Here is a 23,832-nt window from a genome sequence, read left to right as displayed (position 1 = left end):
CTTGGGTACTCATTGCCCAACACAGTAAAGATCAACTTAATGTAAAACACATGTGGCTGCACTAAGGAACATAAATGCATCTCAGTAAACAGGGCTCAACTATGTCAAGGTCAGTTCCTACAAACCCAATGGCCAAACTTAATGTAAGCCGACAGGGCTCCCGTCCAGGATATAACCTTTTATTTGTGTTCAGTGCCAGGTTGGCTGTTCCTATTTAAACCAACCTGGAAGTCATGGAAGTCATGTAGCACTGATGCAGCCAATCTGGCTTGATTCTTTTATCCATTTCATCATGAGGGGAACAATCCAGATGGGGCCTTCATCCAAAACTAAAAATTCCAGTGTTAAAGCAATAAATGATCAATCAGTGACTGTGAAACCTTTTTTCTTTCTCTTGAGAAACAAACTTTATTTGAGTATGAATGAGTTCTGCTACAACTGTGTTTAACTCCTTCAGTGACTGCAGGAAATGATGGACCATGTTTAAGCACCTGGGACTTGGGAGTTTAATTAAGGGAACACACTAGGTGGCGCTAATCCACTTCGCAAAACTTCACGTTCAACTGCAAAATCGAAATCTCTGTCATTCCTTATCATTCAGATGTCAAATTAAATAAAGACTATGACGGCCCCAAGAGACACAGCTTGAGTTTATTCTTCTCCTGCTGCATTACCGCCATCATCTGAACTGGAGTGAACTCGAGTCTAGCCTCCATCCTGTCTTTTCCAATTATGTGAATAAAGCTTTATACCCCACATGCTCATGATCAATTTTAACAGTCCTCAATTTTTCTATAAACTCTCTTTTCAAATCTGAGATCAGATCATTTTTTACAATCCGGTATGTTTCTATGTAGTTATCATGTGGTGAATACCCAGTATATCTTTCATGTCCTCATTAAAGTTTCCAGTCATTTTGGTTGTCAACTGGTGTCGCGGTGGGTAACCAAGTTCTGTTTTTACATGCCTACTTTTGCTCTCCATCATGTCTGTGCAACATTTAGTAAAAACACATGTTCAGAAAAAATAAACACAATTTTATTCCCAGAAAACAGGTCAACAATATCATACATTAATTAATACAGGAAAGAGACAGAAAGAGAATTTTTAAATCAAAATTACTGTAACAGAAAAGAAGAGAGCACCTGCAATTTCATTGTGTTTGTAATTGAGAGTTGTTGTTTTCTTTGTTGGGGTTATTAGACCAGATACAGACTGGACTAAGAATGTTCTGCAAAAAGATAAAACAAAAGTTCAAACAGCATTTTCCAACACCTTTTGTTTAAAGGTAAACGTAGCAAGAAGACTTCATATCTAAAAATCTTAAGAAAAAGCCCAAATTCTGGATTTTATCCCAAAATTGTATTTCTGCTCATCATATTTTTATTTGAACATCAAATCTCATTGCCTTTAACAATCCGTCTTCCAGCCTGTCCACAGACCACTCTGTGGCCTCCTCTGTAAATTTCCCTCCATTCTAAACCACACCAGTCCACTGATCCACCTCCACTTTAACTCAGCCTGATGATCTCAAACCTCTTTCGCTTCTTCTCCCTCAGGTGCTGGAGCAGATGCTCAGCCTGCCCCTCGGCTGTCTCCCCCATCACCTCTTGTGCTTCATTGTCTGACCTTCCCTGTTCTGTCTGTCCCGTGTCCATCCCCTCTGTTTGTTTATCCTTGGGACACTCCCCGTTGTAGGTCTTGACGTAGTCCTCGACACGCCAGCCCCTGAACTCCCGTGGCTCGGCGCAGAACAGGCCAGTGTAAGAGACGCCGGGGTGGTGCTTCAGCCAGTAGATCAGGTAGTGGATGTTGTAGTCGCAGATCCACGGGTTGTTGGCCAGTGAGAGCTTCCGTAGGAAGTAGAGGTCCTCGAGTACACCGTACTGGAAGTAATGGAGGCTGTTGTTGGACAGGTCAAGCTCACGGAGGTACAGCAGGCCTGCAAATGCCGCTGGGAGAGGAAGCAAAACATCAATAATTAATTTATGTCATACTGCCTCTTAAGACTGTCCTCCAGACTCCAGCCCATCTTCTGATTTTAACAGAGAGGAAGACAGGATGGAAGGAGAAAAGGAGAGTGAACATATGATAATAGACATATAGCGAGAGTAAAGACGTCGCTGAGATAGAGACGTGAAGGAAAAAGAGAATCAGAGTGACCCTAAAGCCACTATGACGACAAAGCTCAATGTGGTCGGCAGTCACAGCAGGTTATTTAAAGAAGGCTTATTCTGAGACTGTTGGACTCTTCAGTCGCATGAGATGAGGTCTGCTCACATTATTTTAAGTATTTCTTTACGCTCCCTTTAACATTTCAACAACATCCCTATTCCAGCACTTCTAACATTCCTTACTAGTAAATTTAATTGTATAATTTGTTGAAAAACACAAGTCTAAATAGGTTGAGCCGAGCCAGGCAGACCGGCTGTTTTCTACTTTTCAGTCTTTTCCCTGAGCCTTGTGCTAAGCTAGGCTAACCAGCTGCTGTCTCCATAAATGTTTTTCCATCTGTTCCTTGTTCTAAACCTTGATGATCTCACCGTCCTTGACTACTGAAATAAAATGATGGAATAAATGAATGCAAGCAAAGAGACAACTAATCTCCGAGTATTTTAATCAGCCCTCTCTCCAGGATTGTGGCTGCAACAGATGCTTTAAACCGTGACATTACATTTTTCCAGCCTAAATGATAGATACATACATCATAATCACCACAGAGGAGATAAATTAATGCTACGACCCCCCAGGTTTCCCGTAATCTGGGTTGATCTTGCCAACAAAGCTCCATGACAAATTAAACACAGTTTTAATCTCTGAAGTCACCATAGTTACAAACATCAGTGTTGCATCTGTCCAACTATTACATAATTACATGCTCCTTCATCGTTGCCTCACTCACAGTAACAAAAAACGTTTTAGAGTATCTAGAATCTTTATTTTTTTCCTGCAGTGTTTCGGTTACAGAAAGATGGAGACCCCGCATTGTGACAATTCCTTAAATGTCAGCTTATTAGTCACAGGACTCTGCACCAAATTGACCTTCAAATAAACCACACTTCTCTGTAACTGTCTAAATTATCGTTTTGTCAATTTCAACTGTTGTCTTGCCAGGAAAGAAAAAAACCCACAACAACCTGGCATAAGACTGCGCCAAAACCAACAATGAAAGACTGTTCCAAAAAAACAGTGCATTTAAAGTATTAATAATAATCCAAGTGTGCCAGAGCCGTTTCATTCATGTTTCTTTCCCTCTCTGGTCATCGTCTCAATTAAAAAGCCTAAATAAACAAACCTTTTTGAAAACGATACTAAACATTTTTTTATTTATTTTTTATTTTTTACAAGAATAAAAGGAGAGATCATGATTGAGACAATATGTCTGTGGCTATCATGAGCCCTCAGAGCGTTTTCTAACTTTCCAAAAGTTTTCAACTAGTTTCCAAATAGTTGTGGGGCTGGAGCTGCGGATGATTGTTTACATATGTTGCAGGATAATAGGTGAGGTTTTGTAAAGGATTCCCCCTTGGACAGGAAGACGTGAGCACAAACATCATTAGTCTGGGAAGAATAATGAGTCTGCACTTTTTTATTATGGTGCCCCTGCTGAGGTGGAACCAGTACACTCCAGTAAAAAAACAAAAAGAGAAATATATACATGTGTTCAGGTGTATGTGAGGTAATTTAAAGCAGCTGTCTGTAAATGTATGCATCCTCTGTCGTAAGGCTTGACATATTATACTATCAAAATATATATATAAATGTTTTTCATTCTCCGTCCATAAAGAACATTTTTAAACGTTAAATATAAATAATAACAATGTGACATTAATTGTGAAAATTAACTGATACAAACATTTTCATCATGATAAGTGTTTAGCATATTGATTGTTTTTTGGCCACATGTTTAAAAAAATGTTCATTTTACGTTCATCACGTATCTTTATGGTCTTGCTTTTAATTAATTCAGCTGTCTTTTCCTTTATTGTCATCTTAACATTGCTTTAACCCTTTTTATATGTATCTTCTTCTAGCTTCTGTTCTTTTGTGTAAAGCACCTTGGCTGCATTTTATGCTTTAAAAGTGTTATATGAATCAATTTTATCATTACCACAGCCCAGGATGTTACATCTGCGTTTGGTTTGTGTGTGTACATTAGAAGGATAAGACAAAATCTTCTGGACGGATTACCACAGATCTTGGTGGAAGGATGTGGTATTATTTTAATTTAGGGAGGTATGCGCTCTACTGAGTTCCATTTTGGATATTACTTATTATTATGGAGGGTGGCTCCGGCCCCCCTGTGACCCTTAAAAGGATAAGTGGTGTAGATAGTAGACGGAGGGATTATGGAGGGTGGCACTGCAGTGTTACCTGTGTCTATATGGTGCAGGCTGTTGCTGCTAAGGTTGAGCAGCTTGAGGTCTTTGGACAGCAGGAACTGTTTGGGCCTGAGATGTTTGATGCTGTTACTGGACAACTCCATCTTAACGATGTCAGACGGCAGGTCAGACGGGATGTGATCCAAACCTGCGGAGGAAGAGAAACAGATAAACCAACATGAGGTCTTCAGAGGAGAGAAGAAAGATTAGTGAAAGTGTAAAAGGTTAAACTCATTCCCTCTATATATGACCACAAACAACACAGATACATGATAGGTTTACAGGATGGAGGCAGATGTGCTCAACAACTGAAATCAGTCGAATGCAGAGGAGATGTGGAAATCCAATCTGTCTGCATCTTTATCCATTTTCAAGATGTTGTGTGGGCCGTGTGCAACATTTAACATTTTCAAGATGACGGCGTGTATAACACTGTTGTGTGTTTCCTCCAGCTTCTGCACACACACACACCTCTGAAGACTCTAATGTATTAAACAGTGATTTCCCCACATATTCCCACGTCAAAGCAGATCTTCTGCTGAGCTTTAAATCAAATGTCCCACACTGAAGCAATTTTGAGATCATCCCTACAGTGTTGGGACGTTAAAATAAAGAGTCTTCACTTCCAAAAACTAAAGAGCTGAATATGTGGAGCTTCTATGCAGACGATAAATACATCCAGATTCCTGTTCGGACTGTTGTTGCACCAGTTTCTGAGATGAATACGTTTTGAAGACAATTTGAAGTCATTCATCTTTAAAAATCGTCTGCTCTGAGGGTCACATCTGTAACGTATTGATTTCTTGCATTGTTCTGAGTAGGTGGTCCGTTCAACCTGTATCACCAAAGTGAACAGGGGTGATTGTTTTTGAAGCGGTTTGCAAAATGGTTGCAGATGAAAGGAAACAAGTGACTGAGCCGATAACAAGCAAAGTTTTCTTCAATATGAAATAACTCCTGAGGTCGAGTGTTCACGTGGACCAGTTTCCTGCATACATTTATTTACACAGACGGTTTAATTTGTTCAGAAAAGAATGCAAACAGGCTCTTTTTACAATGCAGATGTTGCAGTCTTTACTGCCACAGAGGTTGTGGCCAGTTATCATGGAGGTATGTTACTGTACACGTACACACACATGTGCACATACAGTGTGCACACATACAGCCAGTACACTCAGGAAATGTATTTATAATTGTTCAATGATGCGATACAGAGCGAGCAGCGGGCAGAGACTTTTGCAAAAGCATGAACGGACTGTGGAGACCTTTAAGTTCCACGTTACAAGCCGTCAGTCGTCCACATCAAGAATGTCTCAAGAATGGCTGCATCCATACAATGTTTTTTTTCAAATTGATTTCTGTCCATGTAATTTTTGGCGTCCTTATCAGTGATTCCCGTGCATACAGCTGAGAACACATATCAGGGTGAGCGACGCTTGAGATAGATTATCCATGTTGCATTCTACACTGGGAGCTGAGGCTGATGCTGGTTGTTCTTGTTCTTCCAGTGTTGTGACCTAAAAAAAACAATCAGCAAGCGGTTGTAGGAGTCTACATCATCGTTTCCAATCGTTCCAACACATGAAAATGTGAAGCGGATATTGTGAGTCACCAGATTTGAACTCCAAGTGAAGCCATGCTGTGATTCGTTGCACCACAGGAGGCAAATGTTTGTTTTTATCACCAGAACGGATTGGAAGTGAACAGGAAGCAAAGGTTTCGAGTGATATATATTTATATATGTGTGACAGGCCCAAAGATACCTTAAATGGGGACAGCAGCATTTCCAATCTAATCTGTTTTAGCAACTTTAAAGCTCTGGTGTAGTGTTGACTGGAGGCGCATCTGTAGCAGAGTTTTCAAATGAAAAGGTAGCAGTGTGGATGTACGAACAGAGGTCTGAAGAGAATCCCATCCTGTCAAGATTTAGGTGTACATGTGTCTGCAACTTAGAAAAGCTGGGGGGGGGGGGGGGGGGGGTGTGGCGAGATTTCAGCTGCACTCAAAGACTCAAATTCCCAGGCTCCCTTTGGAGAAATCAAACTTCTGCTTTTAAAGCCAAATACAAGGCCCCTCTGTCCAACACAGATCCATCTGTGGTTTAGTGTGTTTTATAGTCTAATGAGGATAATCTCCCACTGTGTATTCAGCACTGACTATGGATGAGTGATGTCCACAACCTGAAAGTCCGAAACAGTATTTCTCTCGGGGTAAGAAAGAAAGAAAAAGGGTGGGCCAAAGATAGAAAGAGAGCGATTATCTTGTTCATTATCTTGATTTGCGATGTGAAGCCTTCAATCGCGTTGCTTCCTAGAGCTAAACGGGGCTGTCAGGAAGTCAGAGACTTTATCAGGGGCCGGGAGGCATCTTGTGATTCTTAACGTTTATTTAGAAGAGTGAGGCTCTTTCTTACTCTAACATCTGTTGAGTGCCTCTACTGCTGAATGAAGAAACATGCAGAGAGAGGGTGAAAGAGCAGGAACATGTCAGCAGAAGTGAAAGTCACTTGTTCATAACCTGGCTTTTTTTTTTTTTTTGCTGAATCTGCAGGAGTCATTACTTTGCTGTACACATCTGTCTCTCTCAGCGAGGGGGAGCGGGGGAAAAAGAGGGCTTTGTGCTATGTTTGGAAAACAGACTACATCGTATAGATTTAATTTGGTTGTTGAGCTGTTTAATTTCTGTAGAATTTCATAATTTATTCTTCAAAGTCTAAATTATTGTCCCTGCTTTACATTGAAGTGCCCGCCTGGACTCACTTAATGCAGCAATTAAGCTACTTTGCCAAAACATCCTATGGAAGTTAAACATGACGATGCATTAGTAAAACACACACTGCAGTAAATATACAGCAGTAATTACATGTTTGCATGATGTATTACTATGAATGTGCAGAACTTTAATCTGGACGTTTATCTATATGTCGTACCACTCCAGATGGTTTATGTTATGATGTATTTGAACACATAAGTTCCGAGTTTAAAAGTGGCCCTCCTTTCTCCCCCATGTACTGTTTTCCATTTATTTTTCCTGTAATATAAAGCCTCAGCTGCATGATATTGAATCTGTGTATATGGTTCATGATGTTTGGACAGTAAAACAGGAAGCAGTTAATGTTTTTAAAAGCGCAGACGACACTGAGGTCAGCTGTGTGCATTGCAGTGAATTTTGTGGTTTGGATTCACACCACAGACTTGAGAGGAGGAGTCTTTTCTCAAAGTGTTTTCTTCCTAATTTAACAGCTAAATGTGCTGCATAGTTGCAATTAAGTAAATTCTGTGTTATTTAACACGGGTGATACTTTCCTCTCTTTCTTTTATGCTCTCTATACCTCTGTCTCCCTCTCAAGTTACAATATTGAACATTTGTTTTCTGCTGACTTACTGGCCACTCTCTGCGAGCCAGGACATCCAAGGGAGAGCATGACATAATATCATGCATGAGGGCATGTGTGTGTTACTTGGAAGCAGCCAACACACCGTATACATGAATCTATTTTTGGCTGCCAACTCAAATGGCTCGGAGTTTATATGGAGGATTTATGGTACTTCTGAAACCTATGATTTTTTAACCTTGAGAGCACGGTCTTGTAGGCAAAGTCTAGAACTACAGGCCAAAAGAATGTGACGGTGTGGTTTGGGTTTCTGAGCAACATCATGAGATGAGTGCAAGCCCAAACAGGGTGCAGGGTTGACCTGGGCACACCTGGGGGCGTCACATCTGGGACACCAGAGGAGCAAAACAGCAGCAAACATGGTTGGCAACCAAAGGACCACCAGTCAAGTCGGAGCAAACAGTAGCCCATACGACGGACTCCACTTCACTTCCTCTGTGATGTCACTCTTGAACTAAGCACATACTGACCTGGGGGGCTTGGGGGGACACCCAACATACCTTGTTGTGCTTCACAGCCTGGCTAATGAAAGACATTGATAAGTTCGGACTCATAAATATGCGTTGGAGGCTTCAATCAAAATCCTGCTCCTTCCCTTTAAATAGGGTGACGTCTTGAATTGTCAGACTGCATTGTGGTTCCGTTGCTTCACTTTGCTTGCACTGCGCATGGAAGAAGTTGAGCTCAACTTTTCACGTGGCAACATAAGACCTAGCCAATCATTTGTGTTTGACTCTGAGCCATCCAATCCTTTATCCAAGTATCTTGTTTCCCACAGTGATATGTTGTGGTTTAATGGGGCTGCGCTGTTTGTTGTGTGATATCTATCTTTGTATTAAACTTCTTCTGTAGCTCCTGGCTGTATTAATCACTTTGAGTCAAAGCAGTGAGGCAGTAAACCTTTATATATTTTTTTTATGTATCATGATTAATCCCAGTAGATTATCAGTGTAAGGAGGTCATGACTACTAGCGCCAATCTGGTAGTTGTAATGGTGATATCATATAAACAAAGATGTCAGCATGTTTAGAAAGGGCTTCACGTCTGTCTCCATATCTTTAGCCAGAGTGATGACAGAGACTTTATACTTCATCAATTCCAAACAGGCCACATGCAAAATCCAGAGCCGAGAAAAACAAGAGAAGTTAATGCACTTCTTGGAAAACATCCCACATGGATAATGTGTGTGTTTTAAACAACATCTTGACTCATCTTTCCGATATTTGCAAAGTAGGAGATCAAAAAAAGATCAGGTGTAACAGGCATATGAGTAATTCATATTGTTACGAGAGTAAAAAAAAAACTTTTACTGTTATTATATGTGCAGACAATAGTCAATCAAATGTCATTAATATGTAAAAGGAGGCTGACACAGCTGTTGTGGGTCTGAGTTCCTCTAGTTGTGGATTTGAAGTGTAGTTGTTTTGGAAATAGCGAGCCAGGTAGAGGGTTGTTCTTCTCGCAACACTTACTCTTTATCCTAACATTACTTGTGTAAGTGGACTTTCTGGGCTGTTTGTTGATAGACTGGAACGCCACGTCTCGTCCTTGAGAAACGCAGCCTGAAGAGCTCCCATATTAACTCTGACCGCTCTGCGTAGCACTGAGCACAACGTGGAGCCTGAAATCTGCTGTGGTTCACCTCAGAGAAACAGTCTTGAAACCAGAGGGAGGGAGACGTGGAGAGAAAAACAAGAAGAAGGAAATCAACAAGAGGAAAATACTGGTTTCATAGAACCAAGAGATGTTTCCACTCCGTTCTGGGTTTTCTGCTCGTTGCTCTCAGTTCTATTTCATTCCACCCCCAGAACTCTGGTTCCTTTCAGTCTTAATCTTTTAGATCTTTCTTATATTATATTTTTCAATGTCAAACATAATTTCTTTAGTTTTAAAGCTGCCAGTCCTGGATGTATGTTGGACTAGATTACCAACCAGGTTTTCATACCTGTGAGGACTTTCTGTAAGATTGGAAGATATTTTTGACATTTTCACTGATTTTGCAGGGGAACAATTCATGGATCTTGAATAAAAAAGGCTTATTTAGTGAACTTAAATCTAAAAGTGATTGGTTTGTCCAGATCTACTGAATTCAAATGTTGATGTACATACCTGTAACTGCCATGTTTAGCTGAAATAATATGAATGAGGAATCAACATTTAATATGTCGTTTGGGGGTCGAGAAATATTTAATAAAAGTTCACGTAAAGGAGAGAAATTATTATTATACAGTTTCTTTCCTCTAGTGTGTAGAGATAGAGGGTGGAGGCTGACATTATCTTCACACACTGGAAGTGGTTGACTGATTATAACAGTGGGCCAAGACTGGGCTTTATCAAGGGGGGGCCTTAAAGAAACAGGAGCTGAAAGCGTTTCAGACAGAGGCTGAAAAGAGGAGCTGCAGCACTGGACAGTATTGAAAGTGATGTCTATACTGAACTTTGAGAAGTTATAAAGCTTAAGTAATAACACAAATTCAAATTATGAATTTGAATATTAGCCGAATGTGTCTCCTTTAAAGTAGATTTTTATATTCCATGTGTTGCCCCAATGCTTTGGAGGCCACATCACTGCCACAGCAAACTAAACTCTGCCAACATCTGTGAGCGATCACTGAACAGGCAAAAGGGAAGTAGAGAAAAAACATAATTATATAATCTACCTGTGATTAGATTTCAAGGTGATTGACAGCTAATACGACTAATAAAAACATTGCTGATAGAATCCAGCACAGTGAAAACCACAAAATTAAAAGCTGCCAATTGTCCAGCTGGTATCAACTTCTCACAACATGGGCGTCCTTGCAAATCAAAAAACCATGCACGACAGCTGTAATATATCAAGCGACATTCACACATCACATATTGCTTTCATGGTGGGGCATATATGGAGAGAATTATATATAATAAAAAAAAGAAGAATTGAATGATGATGAATGGGAGAAAAAGCCAGTGAGACAACAGAGGAACCTTGTAGTGGTTCAGATAAAGAAAAGATTCAAACGTCTTTCTGTAGAAAAAAACTAGGAAAATATGCAAAAAGCTTCCTCGTGCATTTTACACAACACAGACGCTGCATTGTGTGGCTTTGGCTTGTTGATTCTCCATGAAAGATTTCTCTGAAAGGCATTAGCTCCCATTTATAGCTGCGTTCAACTGCTCCGTTAAATCTGGGTGAAGACTTGAATTGACTAGCAGACAATCTTTCAGTTCATTGTGTTGACAGTGGGATGCTTTTTGGGCATCATTAAGAGTCGTGTTTATTGCTTTGAAGAAGACAGAGATAAATTAGTTTAATGAACGTCAAGATGAGGATGAAAGGGACAAGCAGAAGTAGAAAGAATGATGTGACTTTAGAGTGGAGTTTTTACACAGATGTGAAATCTGGAGGAACAAATTTGGCGGGTGCTTGTTTCAGTCTTTTTTTTCTGCAGCTCTCGACCCATGCTGACTCAGTGGTACTACTTAAAACACAAAGCGCCTTCTAAAATCTCCAGGAGAGCGCGAAATCTGCAGGAAATGAATGAATGCATGATTCAGATTAGCACTCGACAGAACACGGTGCTGTATTTGCAAAAGACCACACAAGGACACAAAATGCAGCTCATCAAATTACGTGATATGCAAAAGCCGTCACTTTGGGGGGTAAGGAGCAATAAACCACAACCAGCTCCAGATCCTGGTCCTACCCTCCCCCATTAGGCTGAGACGCCCCACGTGGCAAAGCTAATAAAACAAACACAACTCTGCTCAGCTCAGCCCGTTTGGAATCAAAACATTAGACGGCAAAAGTAATCCACATGCCCAGTTTCACCGGTTATGCAAGCATAATTCTCATCAAGAGAGTGCAGCGCGAAAAAATGAACAAATGCACCTTTTTATACGAGACGTTCCTCTGCCAGGGTCGGTCCATTTGTAAGTTGGTATGGTTATTGTTTCTGGCTGCATATGAAGAAATTTCTGCTGCAGGAAAAATTAACCGAGTCCTTGTGTGAGTGGATGCTTTCCCTGGTGTTCAGTTTCCCTCAAGTTAACCTACTTGTGTGAATACAGTAGCTACTGGATTTTTCTCTAGACTCGGTCCAGGAGAGGCAAAGGGTGAGGGGCTAAGAGTGTAGTGCTGTTATCAGAATATCCAATTGTTGAGAAAGTAGAAGTGATATTTCATTAAAAATCTAAAATGTTTGTTTCAAAAAACATTGTATTACTTCAGGGAACCATTCATCTTACTGGCTTCCCCCTCGGCATGTGTATTGTTATTGGTTCAAGAAAGTCTTTGTGCAGCAGCGGTGCAGGATTCAGGATTCTGTGGACTGAGTCCTGCAGCCGGATGTTACTCGCCATGGCTCAATTACTGCAGGTCACTTCTACAGTTTCAGAAACAAAAGCTGCAAACACCATTAACGCAGGCCAAACAAACAGCCCACTTCAAACAGGCAGGTTACGAGCGAGCGGTGCACTAGTTGTCTGAAAATAAAGGATGCATGTATTCTGATTTGATTGCTAAAGTTTGATTTCATGAGCTTTCATGTTCTTTCTTATTGGCCAATAAAGACTGAGATTGTGAAAACGTAGAAGATCGCCAAAGTTAGTAGGACTCCTATTCTTGTAAACATAAATATTTGTCATTATATTTTACTGCATTAATTGTGTACTAATCTAATTATGTGCTGGTCAGAAATACCATCCAAAATGTATTTATTTATTATATTTATATAGAATATTTATTCTAAAATGTATTGAATTCTTGCATTTTAGCATTTAATGACACAAATAAACAGAGCTTGACATCCTCTCACCTTTCTTGCTGCAGTCCAGCAGAGGTTTCGGGAACATGTAGGTGTGACACATGGACGTGGCCTCCGGCTTCAATTTAATAACCCCCCTTTCCTTGCCCCCCGTACTCCCGTGCACTTGGTTGTCGTCGGCACACAGCGAGTCCACCATCAGCTTCTTCAGCTTCTGGCCCTTCAGCGAATGAGGCTCTGCACATTTGGCGAAGTTGCCCAAGTTGCGGCTGCTGGGCACCTGCAGCTTCCTGACCAGGCTGTCCAGGGAGCAGTGGCAGCTCCAAGGGTTGTCGTAGAGACGGAGGTAGGTGAGGCGGGGCAGGGGCAGCAGGACCTCCTCTGAGGCTGTTTTCAGTCTGTTGTGCTGGAGAAGCAGGGTGGTGAGCTGCGAGAGGCCGCTGAACGCATCATCCTCCACCATGGAGATGTCGTTCTGCTGGAGGTCCAGGCTCTTTAGCTGGGTGAACTGGAAGAACATGTTGTCCCGCAAAACCTAAATGGTGAGATAAAAACGGTTAGAACTACCAGCAAAAAAAAATCCACATCTGAAAATAGTCCTCAACAAAAGCATCATTTCCTGTTCCTGAAACATTTGTTCAAAACTACAGCATCTGACTTTTCACTGAAAGTTTGAAGCACTTGTGACTCCTTTTTAAAGATTTACATTTTGAGAAGGAACTAGAATGGCAGTCAGTAGGGTGCGTACCTCAACAGCCCCCTTATGAAACCATATTTAAATTCACCAGATCTATATATGCATTTGAATCTGCACCAAATTGCACCCGTATCGCATTCTTCCACCAAGTTTCCCAGTAAACCGTCCTGTATTTTTTGAGTAATCCTGGTAAAAAAACACAAATGTAGATGAAACTGTAACCTCTTTTGCAGAGGTAACAAAAGTGCTGAGCATCACACAAGCTAGTAGATTGGAAGGAGGGGGTTTCACGTGGTTTTGACAATAATGTTTAATGTGAATAGAACATTCTTTCATTCAGTGGTTCATTAAGTGATCTTTAATGAAGATCTAAAAATAAAACTATTCACATTTTCCCTCACCGATCATTCAACAGAGCTTTGAACTTGGATGAACTTAATTAAACCAGTTTTTCATCAATCTCACTTGCATTTCCTTGGTATAAAGCATTTTGTTTTATTCTTCTCAGCACCTGTGACACACATCCTGTGTGCTCACTCACACACACACACACACACAGCAGAAATGTCTGTTTGATCTCCGGACCAAATGAATGGTGCCCAGATGCTTGTGGTATCAACAGGCTGCCTGCATTTAGCTGCAGTGTTAGAAACTTGAGACATTAACTGTTGCGTAAAACTTTACTAGATCTTTCTTAGAAGCCATTAATTATATTTTGGTGTTTTATCTGTTTTATCTCTGCCTGTATAGCAGGTGGTCCACATCTTGTTTCTTGTCTGTACACATACCTGAATCTTGTTTCTCGCTAGCAGCAAGTGGTGAATGTCTTTGGGCCAGTCTTGCATCACCATGGTCAGCTGCCTGTCCTGACAGTCGAAGTACTTCTCCCCTGCCTCCATGTACTCCTTGCACTCCTGAGTTTGCCGCCTCATGACCCCCGCCCTGCCTCTGCCTCGCACGTTGCCTATGCTACCCCTCTCCGCAGCCCCTGACCGAGGGCCTCTCCTGGGCTCGGCGGTTCGTAGGACCAGCAAGAGGAGGACGGTGGTGAGGAGATGCATGATGGAAAGAGGAAAGGGGAGGCCTCTCGGTAAACAGGTTGACCTCGAGTTGACGGTTGTTGGGTGATTTGTGTGACAGGACACAGGAGGCCGGTCACAGCTGTGTGTATCAGGAGACAAACAAAGAGGACAGGAAGAGGGAGGTGAATTTTTCAATGGTCTTCAGTGGCTGGTTCACACAAACGGACTCCCAATTAAACTAATTATAGATGACACTTGAGTCGTTGCAGGGGAGGTGCTGTAGAAAAAAACTATTTAAACCTTGTGCAAATTATGCAGCTTGCCCAGATGGATACATTTATGTGCAATAGAAAGGAAATGAGTAGAAAAAATAAGCATATTGGTCAAAAACAAACCAGAATGGCTATGGATTTATCCCCTGGTCCAGATCCAGCACCAAAATTTCATGGGTTTGTCCCTGACCCCCAATGCATCTGTCCACCAAGTTTTGCTGTAATCGGTTAAGAGGTTTTTTTCTTTTCTTGCCCACAACAAACCAACCATGAAACAAACAGACAACATAACCTCCTTGGTGTGTTGTGCTATATATATTCTGAGAGACAAAAAAAACAAATAATTTTTATGCACAGACACAATAAACTCTTTGGGCATTTGTCTTGGTGGCACATTCAGACATGCTGACAACTAAAACAGGGAACACTGCAGATGGTGAAAGATTTTGCCAAGAGGTAGGGCAAGAGGAAAGTTGGGAGAAGAAAAGGGAAAAGAGGTTTGAAGGAAAGAGTAAAAAAAACGTACGGGTTAAAATGTGGTTGTGGTATAAAGTGCTTTGGTTTAGGTATATTTAAACTTTTGGACTGTTCCTCTCTAAGAAAGAGTGCAGCACTTAACCTGCTATAAAATGAGAAATTATCAATTTTTTAATATGCAGCGAGACTGTAAAGCCAGTTAGCCGATAGATTTAAGTCACTGTGTTCTGCTGCTTTTGTTCTCCATGCAAACGCTTTGCATGCGGGCAAACAAACATGATTGGTAAAACTGAAAAAGGAAACAAGAAATCTTCCCCAATTCTGCTTATTCACATGCAGAATGTGGTTTCGAGATTATCTCTCCACCAAAAAGCAAATAAGCGAATTTTCAAAAATGTCAATCTATTCTTCTTAAAATCATCATGTGGCTTTTCTTTCCTGCCTTTCTGTCTCCTTCTTGCAGCCAAGCTCACTTACAATTTGTTCTGCCAAGCTGAAACTATCATGAGCCACAAATATAAAAATGCCTGCAAAGATTAATATTTATAGCCTAATAATAATGGGATGTTGGGGATTCTGTCCTTCTATCCGCCACACAGCAACTTGTTCTGGACTCCCTACTCCTGATTATGTGAATATGTATGTGGGTGTGTGCACACATTGTTTGGTCGAATACGTGAGTCATGGGTCCCTTGTGTGATCAGATGTTAAAAAAGGTAAAGCCCTCAGGTTTGACTAGAAGGACTGCACACACACATTCACACAGATACAAAACACACATGTGCAGGCAGACTCATTCCAACTGTACCAAACCACAGCCCCCTCACAGTCTTCCAGCCTCTCAACACAGTGGAACAAGCCCGTCAATGCAGATGTTGTAGCTCCATTGTGAGTAACAGACCGGGCATGTTACTGCAGTTACAGACAGAAACAGCTGAGAATGTATGTTTCCAGTCCGTTGAGCGGTCTTCACTGTCCCAACTATCAATCGTCTCAAATGAAGCAGACTTCAAACTTTGATTTCCAGAGAGCTTCTGCTCCAAACTCAACACAAACTGAATGAACTGGTCATTTTCAGCCACCAGCTGTTAATTTTTCTATGATCGAGTCTGTCTTTCATCCATCTTTATATTTACTCACATACATCAAACATACCCTCGTGGATTTGTGTTTGTCTTCGAACAAGCTTGGATGCTTTCAGCTGCAAACACATGTTCCTCTGTCTGTCCAGCGTGATTGCGCTGCTGATGAAAGACATATTTTGATGCAAGACGAGACTCGTGCCAGACCAAACAGAAGACTAGACGAGACTGAGGTGAAAGCCCAGTACTCCCAGGTTAGTCATTGGGTCTTGTTCAGGTTTTTGTTATGCACTACTGTGATCCAACCATAGACTGTAAATAAAAATGGACGAGATCTGGAAAGTGGAGCCAATACAGAAGTGCCTGATACCTGTATTCTTTCAAATGACCAGCAGAGGGTGACACCATTATTTGCAAAAATAAGTTTCTATAGAACTTCTTAATTTTTTATACAGAGTTAATGGTTTTGATTACTGGTTTCAAGTCTGATTCAACTCAGCATATTCATTTTGCAAAGACTATAAAGCACAGTATGTATTGGGGCATGCATGCCGTGTGATTGGCAGGTAGAACTGTTCTATGGGTGCAGATCGCAGATGTAGGTGTCCTTATAAAAAAACAGGGCTGCACTAGCCGAAATGCCAAACCTTCATATCGTTAGGTCAGCAGAGCAACATCCTCCTAAGCACACATCATTTAAAAAAGTGACAAACTAAAGGAAAAACCAACAGTCTAACACGCTGCAAACTCCGAACTCTGTCACACGTCTTTGGCAGGACCAGGCTCCAGAACTCAGGCGAAAGTGCTCTCTCTATTCTCTCTACTCATACACCCACCTCTTCAGAGCATGTGTGATTACTGATGTATTTTACGTTTGTAGTTACTTGCATGTATTTGCTTTAACCCATGTTAAGTGTTGCCTTGTTAAAAGTTCTACATTAATAATATGTGTTATTATTGCTAGGTTGGTGGAGATTGTGAATCTAAATGAGTTGAATCTTCTTTTTCTCCTCTTCCCTCTATAATTAAGAGCTGTCTCCAAACCATTTGGACCGGTGCTGGTTCTGCTCTGATCTTTTCCACATCACATCTGTTCTGCAGGAAAAGTCCGTCCCCTTCTCAGAAAACTACAGCCATGGTCAGACAGCAGTTACCAACACACATTCCCGCTGGGACCTCGACAAAACCCACTCGGCCAATCCCGTCCCTGCGGTTCACCTCATGTCCATACCAGCTTCTGAATTAGCTCCTTCGAGTCTTGTATTATTTTCCCGCCCCAGCTCCTGCTGGTCGGTCCATGCCAACTGAAAGAAAAACTGACTCCCTCTCTCGCTCTCTCTCCGTCAGATGTTTCCTCAGGGGCACTGCTCTAAATCTGTCAGTTTCTGCTGCCACCCTCATCTGTCCTGAACCAGAACAAAGTTTGGTCTGGACATAAAATGTGGCAGCAACGTGTCTCAAGCTTGAGGGAGGAATTAGGGGCCTTTATTTTTGGAGGAATAGAAAGTGGTAGATGATTGGTCCACATTGTGATTTTTTCTATTTCTTTCTATTGAATGAGTTGTGTGTTGTTGTGTTTTAGTTTGTTTGTCTTTTTCATTCTCCCTCTCCCTTACCTTGGCGCTGACCAAACCTGTGAATCATCTCAATCGAGCACCCCTGGGTGTCCTCCCTCTACAAGAAGCCTGCTCCCACTGCCAGTCTCCATTTGATTGTTGTTCCCTAGCTACTCTTGCTCACTCCAGTTAAAGTTTGTGTCTGTTATGTACCTTTCCTAAGGAAGCCATTCAGCCTGCCAGCCACCACACTCCTTTTTCTGACTTGTTTCCATCAAAAAAACTGAACTAATCTGACCTCATTGCTGCTCTGCTACTGGGATTCTGCCTAACATGTGACACTGTGAGCTGTGAATATGGAGAGCTGTCAAAGATGAAGCATTTCCTTGATCAATGTTAGGGAAATGTCAGTTGCCACTCTGCTGCATGTCTTCTAGTCACTTGACTAGTTTGGTGAACCCTTAATTTTGTTTTTATCTAGTGCCACCATAAGCTAACATGAAAAAGTTACTGTGATCACTGCAAACATTATCATTCCTGCAAATCAGCATGTTGTTTTGTCTTAATGAGCATGTTGGCATGCGAAAATTAACATTTGGCCTAAAGCCCTGCCACACCTGAGGGGGTGGCATCACTGTAATCCATAGACTGTATATAAAAATGGAGGGTGTGACCTGCTCCATTACGGGGTCATGAATCCTGCATCTTCCAGGTTAACAAATGGAACAGGGACCAAACTAAAGTTTAAAATTACTCACTTTTATTTTAGGTAGCTCTCATCAGGATCTGGCTCCTTATTTAATACTGTAACTCACAGTTTATCTTTGAAGGTCTTAATTCATTATAGCATTTGCAAAATGCACTTTTTATGTGTGAAAACCAAATGAAACAGACAAAGTGAAAATTACTTCTGTACAGATAATCTCATTAATCCAAAGGAGCCTTCAGTGCATGTTTGACCGACAGTTTTATTAGGTTGTTCACAGTTTAGAAAAGATGCTACTTGCTAACAGGAGGGTAGTGTAATGGCCTCAGGCTCACCCTGTCAGCAGTCATGTTGTTTGCTCTTTATATTTGCTGCTAATCATCAAGCATTGCAGCTCAGTTTTCAATACTTGCACTTTTTAACCACAGTAGGTGTTTTTTACAGAGAGACTTCAGAGCACTGCCAGAGAGAAATGTGTTACAGAGAGAGCGTGATTATGTCATCGTAAGCTCGAGCTCCAGTTACCAGTGTTCGCTGTGCAGACTCTAACTGTACCATCGTGTCTGAAGCTGCAGAACAAATGGAAAAATAATTAATTTGGTCGTTTGCTTTCGAATAGTCTTTGTAATCAAAACAGTTTAACGGATCCAGGACAGTGAGTGCTCTCTATCAAAACAAACCACAGAATAAATGCTTAAAGTCGGACTGGGAGTTGTTTTGGGAACAGAGTGGACTCATATCAAGCGTCTCCCTGTTGCGCCAGCTTTCGTTTGATTCTCTTATTCCTTACATAATGTTGATTCAGTGCCTGCACATACAGTAGGACTTCACAGACATTGCATTTATATAATGCAAAGTGGTTTGGGCTGCACAGTGCAGTGGAACGTGTACTTGAACCAGGTGGTTTGGCAGGGGTTCAGTGGCGACATTAGCAACTGTGAAAGGACGTTAAACCGCTCTGCCAAAGAAGCAGAGGTCAAAGTGCAAATGTGTGAATGAAAGAGTGGAAACCTCTACATAACACACATGCACATTTGAAACAGTAGAATTTCTGCTATGTGGTTGTATGCCTCTGCTGGCCAGTGCAGTTCCATCCCCTCCATGTGTTCCTGACATATTGTATTCACTACTCAGTACTAATGATAATATTCAGTCACCATGACCTTTGACCACTTAAATCTAATCAGTTAATCTTAAGGTTCATGTGACAACCTGTCAAAATGAGAAATTGAAGCCGGCGGGATATCATGTTCAAGTGGCCAAAAACATGTTTTGTGACCTTTGACCACCCGAAGCTAATCAGTTCCTCCCTGAGTCTAAGTGAACATTTGTGCCCAATTTGAAGAGTTTCCCTTGAAATGTTGTTACGATAACGCCTTGACAAGGATATAAGGGGTTTCGTGAGGTCACAGTGACATTTCATCCTTGAGTCAAACTGATTAGTTTGTGCCAAATGTGAAGAAAATCGTGTTGACAAGAATGTAGTGAAACAATGGACAACCCAACAGGATGTTGCTGGCACAGCAGTAAAATAAATCAACACAAATTCATGAAGATGGAAACAAAGTGAGGCACATAAATTGTAGCAGCCCCAGAGGAGACACCTGCGAGCCAGCCTTGTCTTTGTTTTGTGAACAGTCTCTCGGTTCAAATGGGTCATTTGGCCTCAGCAGACCAGAGGAAACACAAACTGGTTACATCGTCCACCTACATCAGGAAAGGGGGTGGGAGAGACAGTAAGAGAAATACAGATGGAGGCAGGTATCACATTTAAAAAACATTTCCAAAAAGTGTTTGAGGGAAGAGCAACAATTGGGGAGAAAGTGAAAGACAGAATGGAAAACAGGAAAACCAGTCTCAACGCACAATATTGATGTTAGAAGTGAACGTTGGAGGGGACACGGATTATCAAGATGTCAGCATGAGGGAAATTCCCTTTGGCAAAGAAGGTGTTTAGTGTCAAAAGATACTACGCTGCTTCTGTTAATCCAAGAAAAGACCAGAACACAATAACAATCCATAGAGACAACAGTACATGTATTTCCTGATGTAAATTTATGGATCAAATTATAGGATCTCGAGCGACATAATCGCCGAATGGATCCGTACCATGCCCCTACTTTTTTTCCCTGGGGATCATTTTCAGTTTTGTGCAGATTCCAGGCATAAAACCCAAATATTTATCCTGAAGGTTTTGGCTGTGACTGGTCTCAAGCTCGATTCAGTCATGAATCTCCTTTATGCGTACTTCAATTGTGAAAGACAAACTCTGAAAGATCTATTTTTGTCTGAAAACATCTATTTCAGGTTAGAAAATACTGCATGTGCTCCTGGCTTATCATATGCTCGATAACATGAGGACAGGGGAAGCAAGACTCACTCGCAGGCTGAGCAATAAGCAAGATCTGCATTGAACAATCATGTCATGATCATCCCTGTCTCTGCCTCCCACCTCCAAAGCTTCAAGGCTGCACAGTCTCTTCTTCCCTCAGAGGCCCTTAATGCTCCAGCAAAATTTGACAGGCCGCATGGGGATGGAAAGAGTTCAGACCTCTAGAGGAAACAGCTCAGAAAACACAAGGGCCACTGTGTTACAGGGAGAGAGTGAGAACAAGAAGGGGCGGCTGCAAAAACAAGAATAAGCCACTAGAATGGAACAGGCAGAAAGTCCATCCATTAGAGACCAGGGGGAAGCTTATAGGTGTTTGAAAAATTCTTTCTCCGCCAGTTAGCTTCACAGTAAGCGGAGCATTCCTTGTTTCCTTTGGGTTGAGTTTCCTTCGTGTGTGTGTGTGTGCGCCTCCAAAGGTCTGTGGTCTATGTAGCCCCACCACCATGCTAAGACGGGTATAAGGAAGGAATGATGGTAGAGGATGTAAAATAGGAGACGATGGAAAAATGAAGTCTAACCACAAACCCTATATCTTAAACCGGAGGACGAGACAGAGACGGATGTATATATGCCGTGTGTATTGAGAGCAAACACAAGAGGGAACGCTTACACATCCCTGAGAGCCTAATTGAAACCAGACAAGTTCATTTTCTGCCGGAGAGGAAAAGACAACTGGGACAGAGGAAGTGAAGAGATAAAGGTTGACATTTTGGGGTTTTCAGACTTCAGGGTCAGTCGTGGTGATCTCATGAAAACTGATGGAAACCAGCCAACAACAGTTACTGTTGTTTGTCCATGTGAATTATCTTTGTGTGGTTCAAACGTTCACAGAGGAAAAGCAACTGCACGCACTGACAAAGGTCATTGTCTCATGCATATGCATTTGTGTGTCCATCCAGCTCATGTGTTTTTGACTCGCAATCAGCTTTTAGATAACATGAGCATGCAGTGGTGTGGTCTCCCCTGCATGGTCCTCTGACTACTCCTAATCACACAAATCTGAAACAGCAAACTATGACACAATCGCCTCCGTCTGAAATACATTAAACAAGGGATTACAGGGGTTTATAAATTCTGTGACAGAAAAGCCAGGGGATTTATTTTACTGCGATTCAATAGTCTTAACTGTTTCCTTATCTGTTCTATTCTGTCACTTTCTATAAAGAGATCTCAAGTGTCTGGAAAAGGCTTCATTAGAATGAGGGCGTTAGAAAACTTGTCATGAGATGTTTCACAGAGCTTTAACACCGACACACACACACACGTCTTCCCCCTGCCAGCCAGCTATGTTGATTAGTTTGGTTTGGCGCCAGACACATCTGCACTTAACACACACACACACTTGGAGAGAGAGAGTGAGTGAGAGAGAGAGAGCGCTCTACTTACTGTATGTGTAACTGTGGCGAGCTGAAACAGCAGAAATCCAACATAAAGGGTCTCACACACTTTGTGATTAGAGTAGACTTGCAAGTCAGCACAGAATTCCAGAGTGAAACCACACGACACTGGAATTTTACTGAAACTTAAACAGGGGGCATGTAACTCCCCGTGTAGATGTCCACACACTAAACTTATAGTTTTTAATGAACCATGCAGCAGCTCCGACGTCCTTTTGAGTATTAAGTCATCTCACATTTTTATTTTCATTTCACAGCCAACACCAACTTCTCCAAACCCCCCACTGTATTTTATTTTTAACTGCCTGTATCCATTGAACATGAGTCATTCTGTACAAACACGGCCATCCAGTACAAAGAGGGTCCAAGTGGGTAAATCAACCCCTCACGCTGACACAAGTGTTTCTCCCCTATAGACTCTATCCACCGAGCCTCATGTACAGGATGTGATTATTGCATTAAAGTTACAGTGAACTCACAGGACTGGCACCTGTAGTTTCATGTCAAAAGCATCAAAACCTAAGTGAGTGCAATGACTCCCCATAAACATGAGCAGCTACAACTCAGTTTCAAAATAGACCTTGTATAAACTGGAGCTTAATCATGTTAAATAAATAAAAGATAAAAAACATGCTTCCCATCCCTGTGAGAAGCTCACTTCTGTCCTCTCACATCTGCATTGCAATGCATTCAAGCTCCTTCAGACACAAGCTGCACATATTTTAAGCAATGTTTGATACCGGACACGTGTGCAAATGTTGTGCTGCTGCAGTTTTTCTTTGAAAGCAAAGTTTTCTGCATGTTTACATTCATTCTTCATCTCTGCAGTGGATATGAGCGCATGTCAAGAAACAAAGGAATCACTCAAGAGAAGGAGGGACTCCCAATAATCCTTTGATTTTATCACATATTGTGAAACCTAATAACCAGTTCACATCAAGATTAGAATAATATGCTGTGTTGTGGAAGGCCAGCGTGAATCTCTGTTGCCAAACTATCCTCGCCAGAAAACTTTCTTGCATATTGAGAATTGTATCAGAAAGGATTGGGGGGGGGGGGGGGGTTGCAGGATTCTTTGCAGATACACTAATGTGATGGTACAGTGTTGAAGGTTTTAGTCCTACCTGTGCTGGGAGAGAGTCTGGCTCGGGCTCTTCCACTAGGACCTGTAGATCTCCGGTTGGTCCCGCGTCCCCGGCTCCTAATCCTGTCATGAGAGCTGTGTCCAAGCCAAAAAAAAACAGATCCTGCCGGGCCGCCTGTAAACTTAGAGCCTGGAGTGAGGCAGGAATGACTGGCTGCTCCTCCACTCTCTCTCTCTCTCTCTCTCTCCCTTGCACTCCCCTTCTCTCTCTCTCTCTCCTTCTCTCTCTCTTTCACTCCCTTGCTTTTCACCCACTCAGCTGGATTGCACTCTTTACAGTGTGAGCAGAGACAGAGAGAGAGCCTGTGAGCAAGAGAAGCAAAAAGAAAAACTGAATCTCAAAGGAGCCACAAGCACGAGGCTGTGTCTGGTTACACACACAAACACACACACACACACACACACACATGTAGGGGGCTGCAGATTTGCACTGTTACATCAATGGCTGACCACTCGGATATGATCACTAATTGTCCTCATGGACCAAAAGAGGATCCAGGTGGCACAGAGGTAAATCACTCTAGCCCCTCACTGTTGTGCTCCCTGCAGAGGGGAGGGCAGGCTTG

General features: G+C 41.8%; 1 protein-coding gene across 1 annotated transcript; it reads right to left on the bottom strand.

Annotated features, from left to right (window-relative positions):
• Positions 1–1,016: 1,016 nt before the first annotated feature.
• lrrc17 (leucine rich repeat containing 17) lies at positions 1,017–23,484 on the bottom strand. Its single transcript, XM_020092342.2, has 5 exons — positions 23,247–23,484; positions 14,007–14,379; positions 12,573–13,056; positions 4,375–4,530; positions 1,017–1,954 (listed from the first exon to the last, which is right to left on the bottom strand). Exons 2-5 carry the CDS (start codon positions 14,277–14,279, stop codon positions 1,512–1,514), a joined length of 1,356 nt encoding a protein of 451 aa, XP_019947901.1. The 5' UTR covers positions 14,280–14,379; positions 23,247–23,484; the 3' UTR covers positions 1,017–1,511.
• Positions 23,485–23,832: the final 348 nt, after the last annotated feature.

This window comes from Paralichthys olivaceus, chromosome 23 (genome assembly GCF_024713975.1).
Source record: "Paralichthys olivaceus isolate ysfri-2021 chromosome 23, ASM2471397v2, whole genome shotgun sequence".
NCBI classification, from domain to species: Eukaryota; Metazoa; Chordata; class Actinopteri; order Pleuronectiformes; family Paralichthyidae; genus Paralichthys; species Paralichthys olivaceus.
Note: the sequence above shows the minus strand (reverse complement) of the source record. Positions and strands in the feature narration are given on the sequence as shown.

Excerpts from the sequence above, each read along its gene's own strand:
- lrrc17 (XM_020092342.2), bottom strand. The coding sequence starts at position 14,279 with ATGCATCTCCTCACCACCGTCCTCCTCTTGCTGGTCCTACGAACCGCC. Across the intron at positions 13,057-14,006 it reads TAGCGAGAAACAAGATTCAG|GTTTTGCGGGACAACATGTT; the intron begins GTATGTGTACAG and ends CTCACCATTTAG. Across the intron at positions 4,531-12,572 it reads GCTGGACTGCAGCAAGAAAG|GTTTGGATCACATCCCGTCT; the intron begins GTGAGAGGATGT and ends CTTCCTCCGCAG.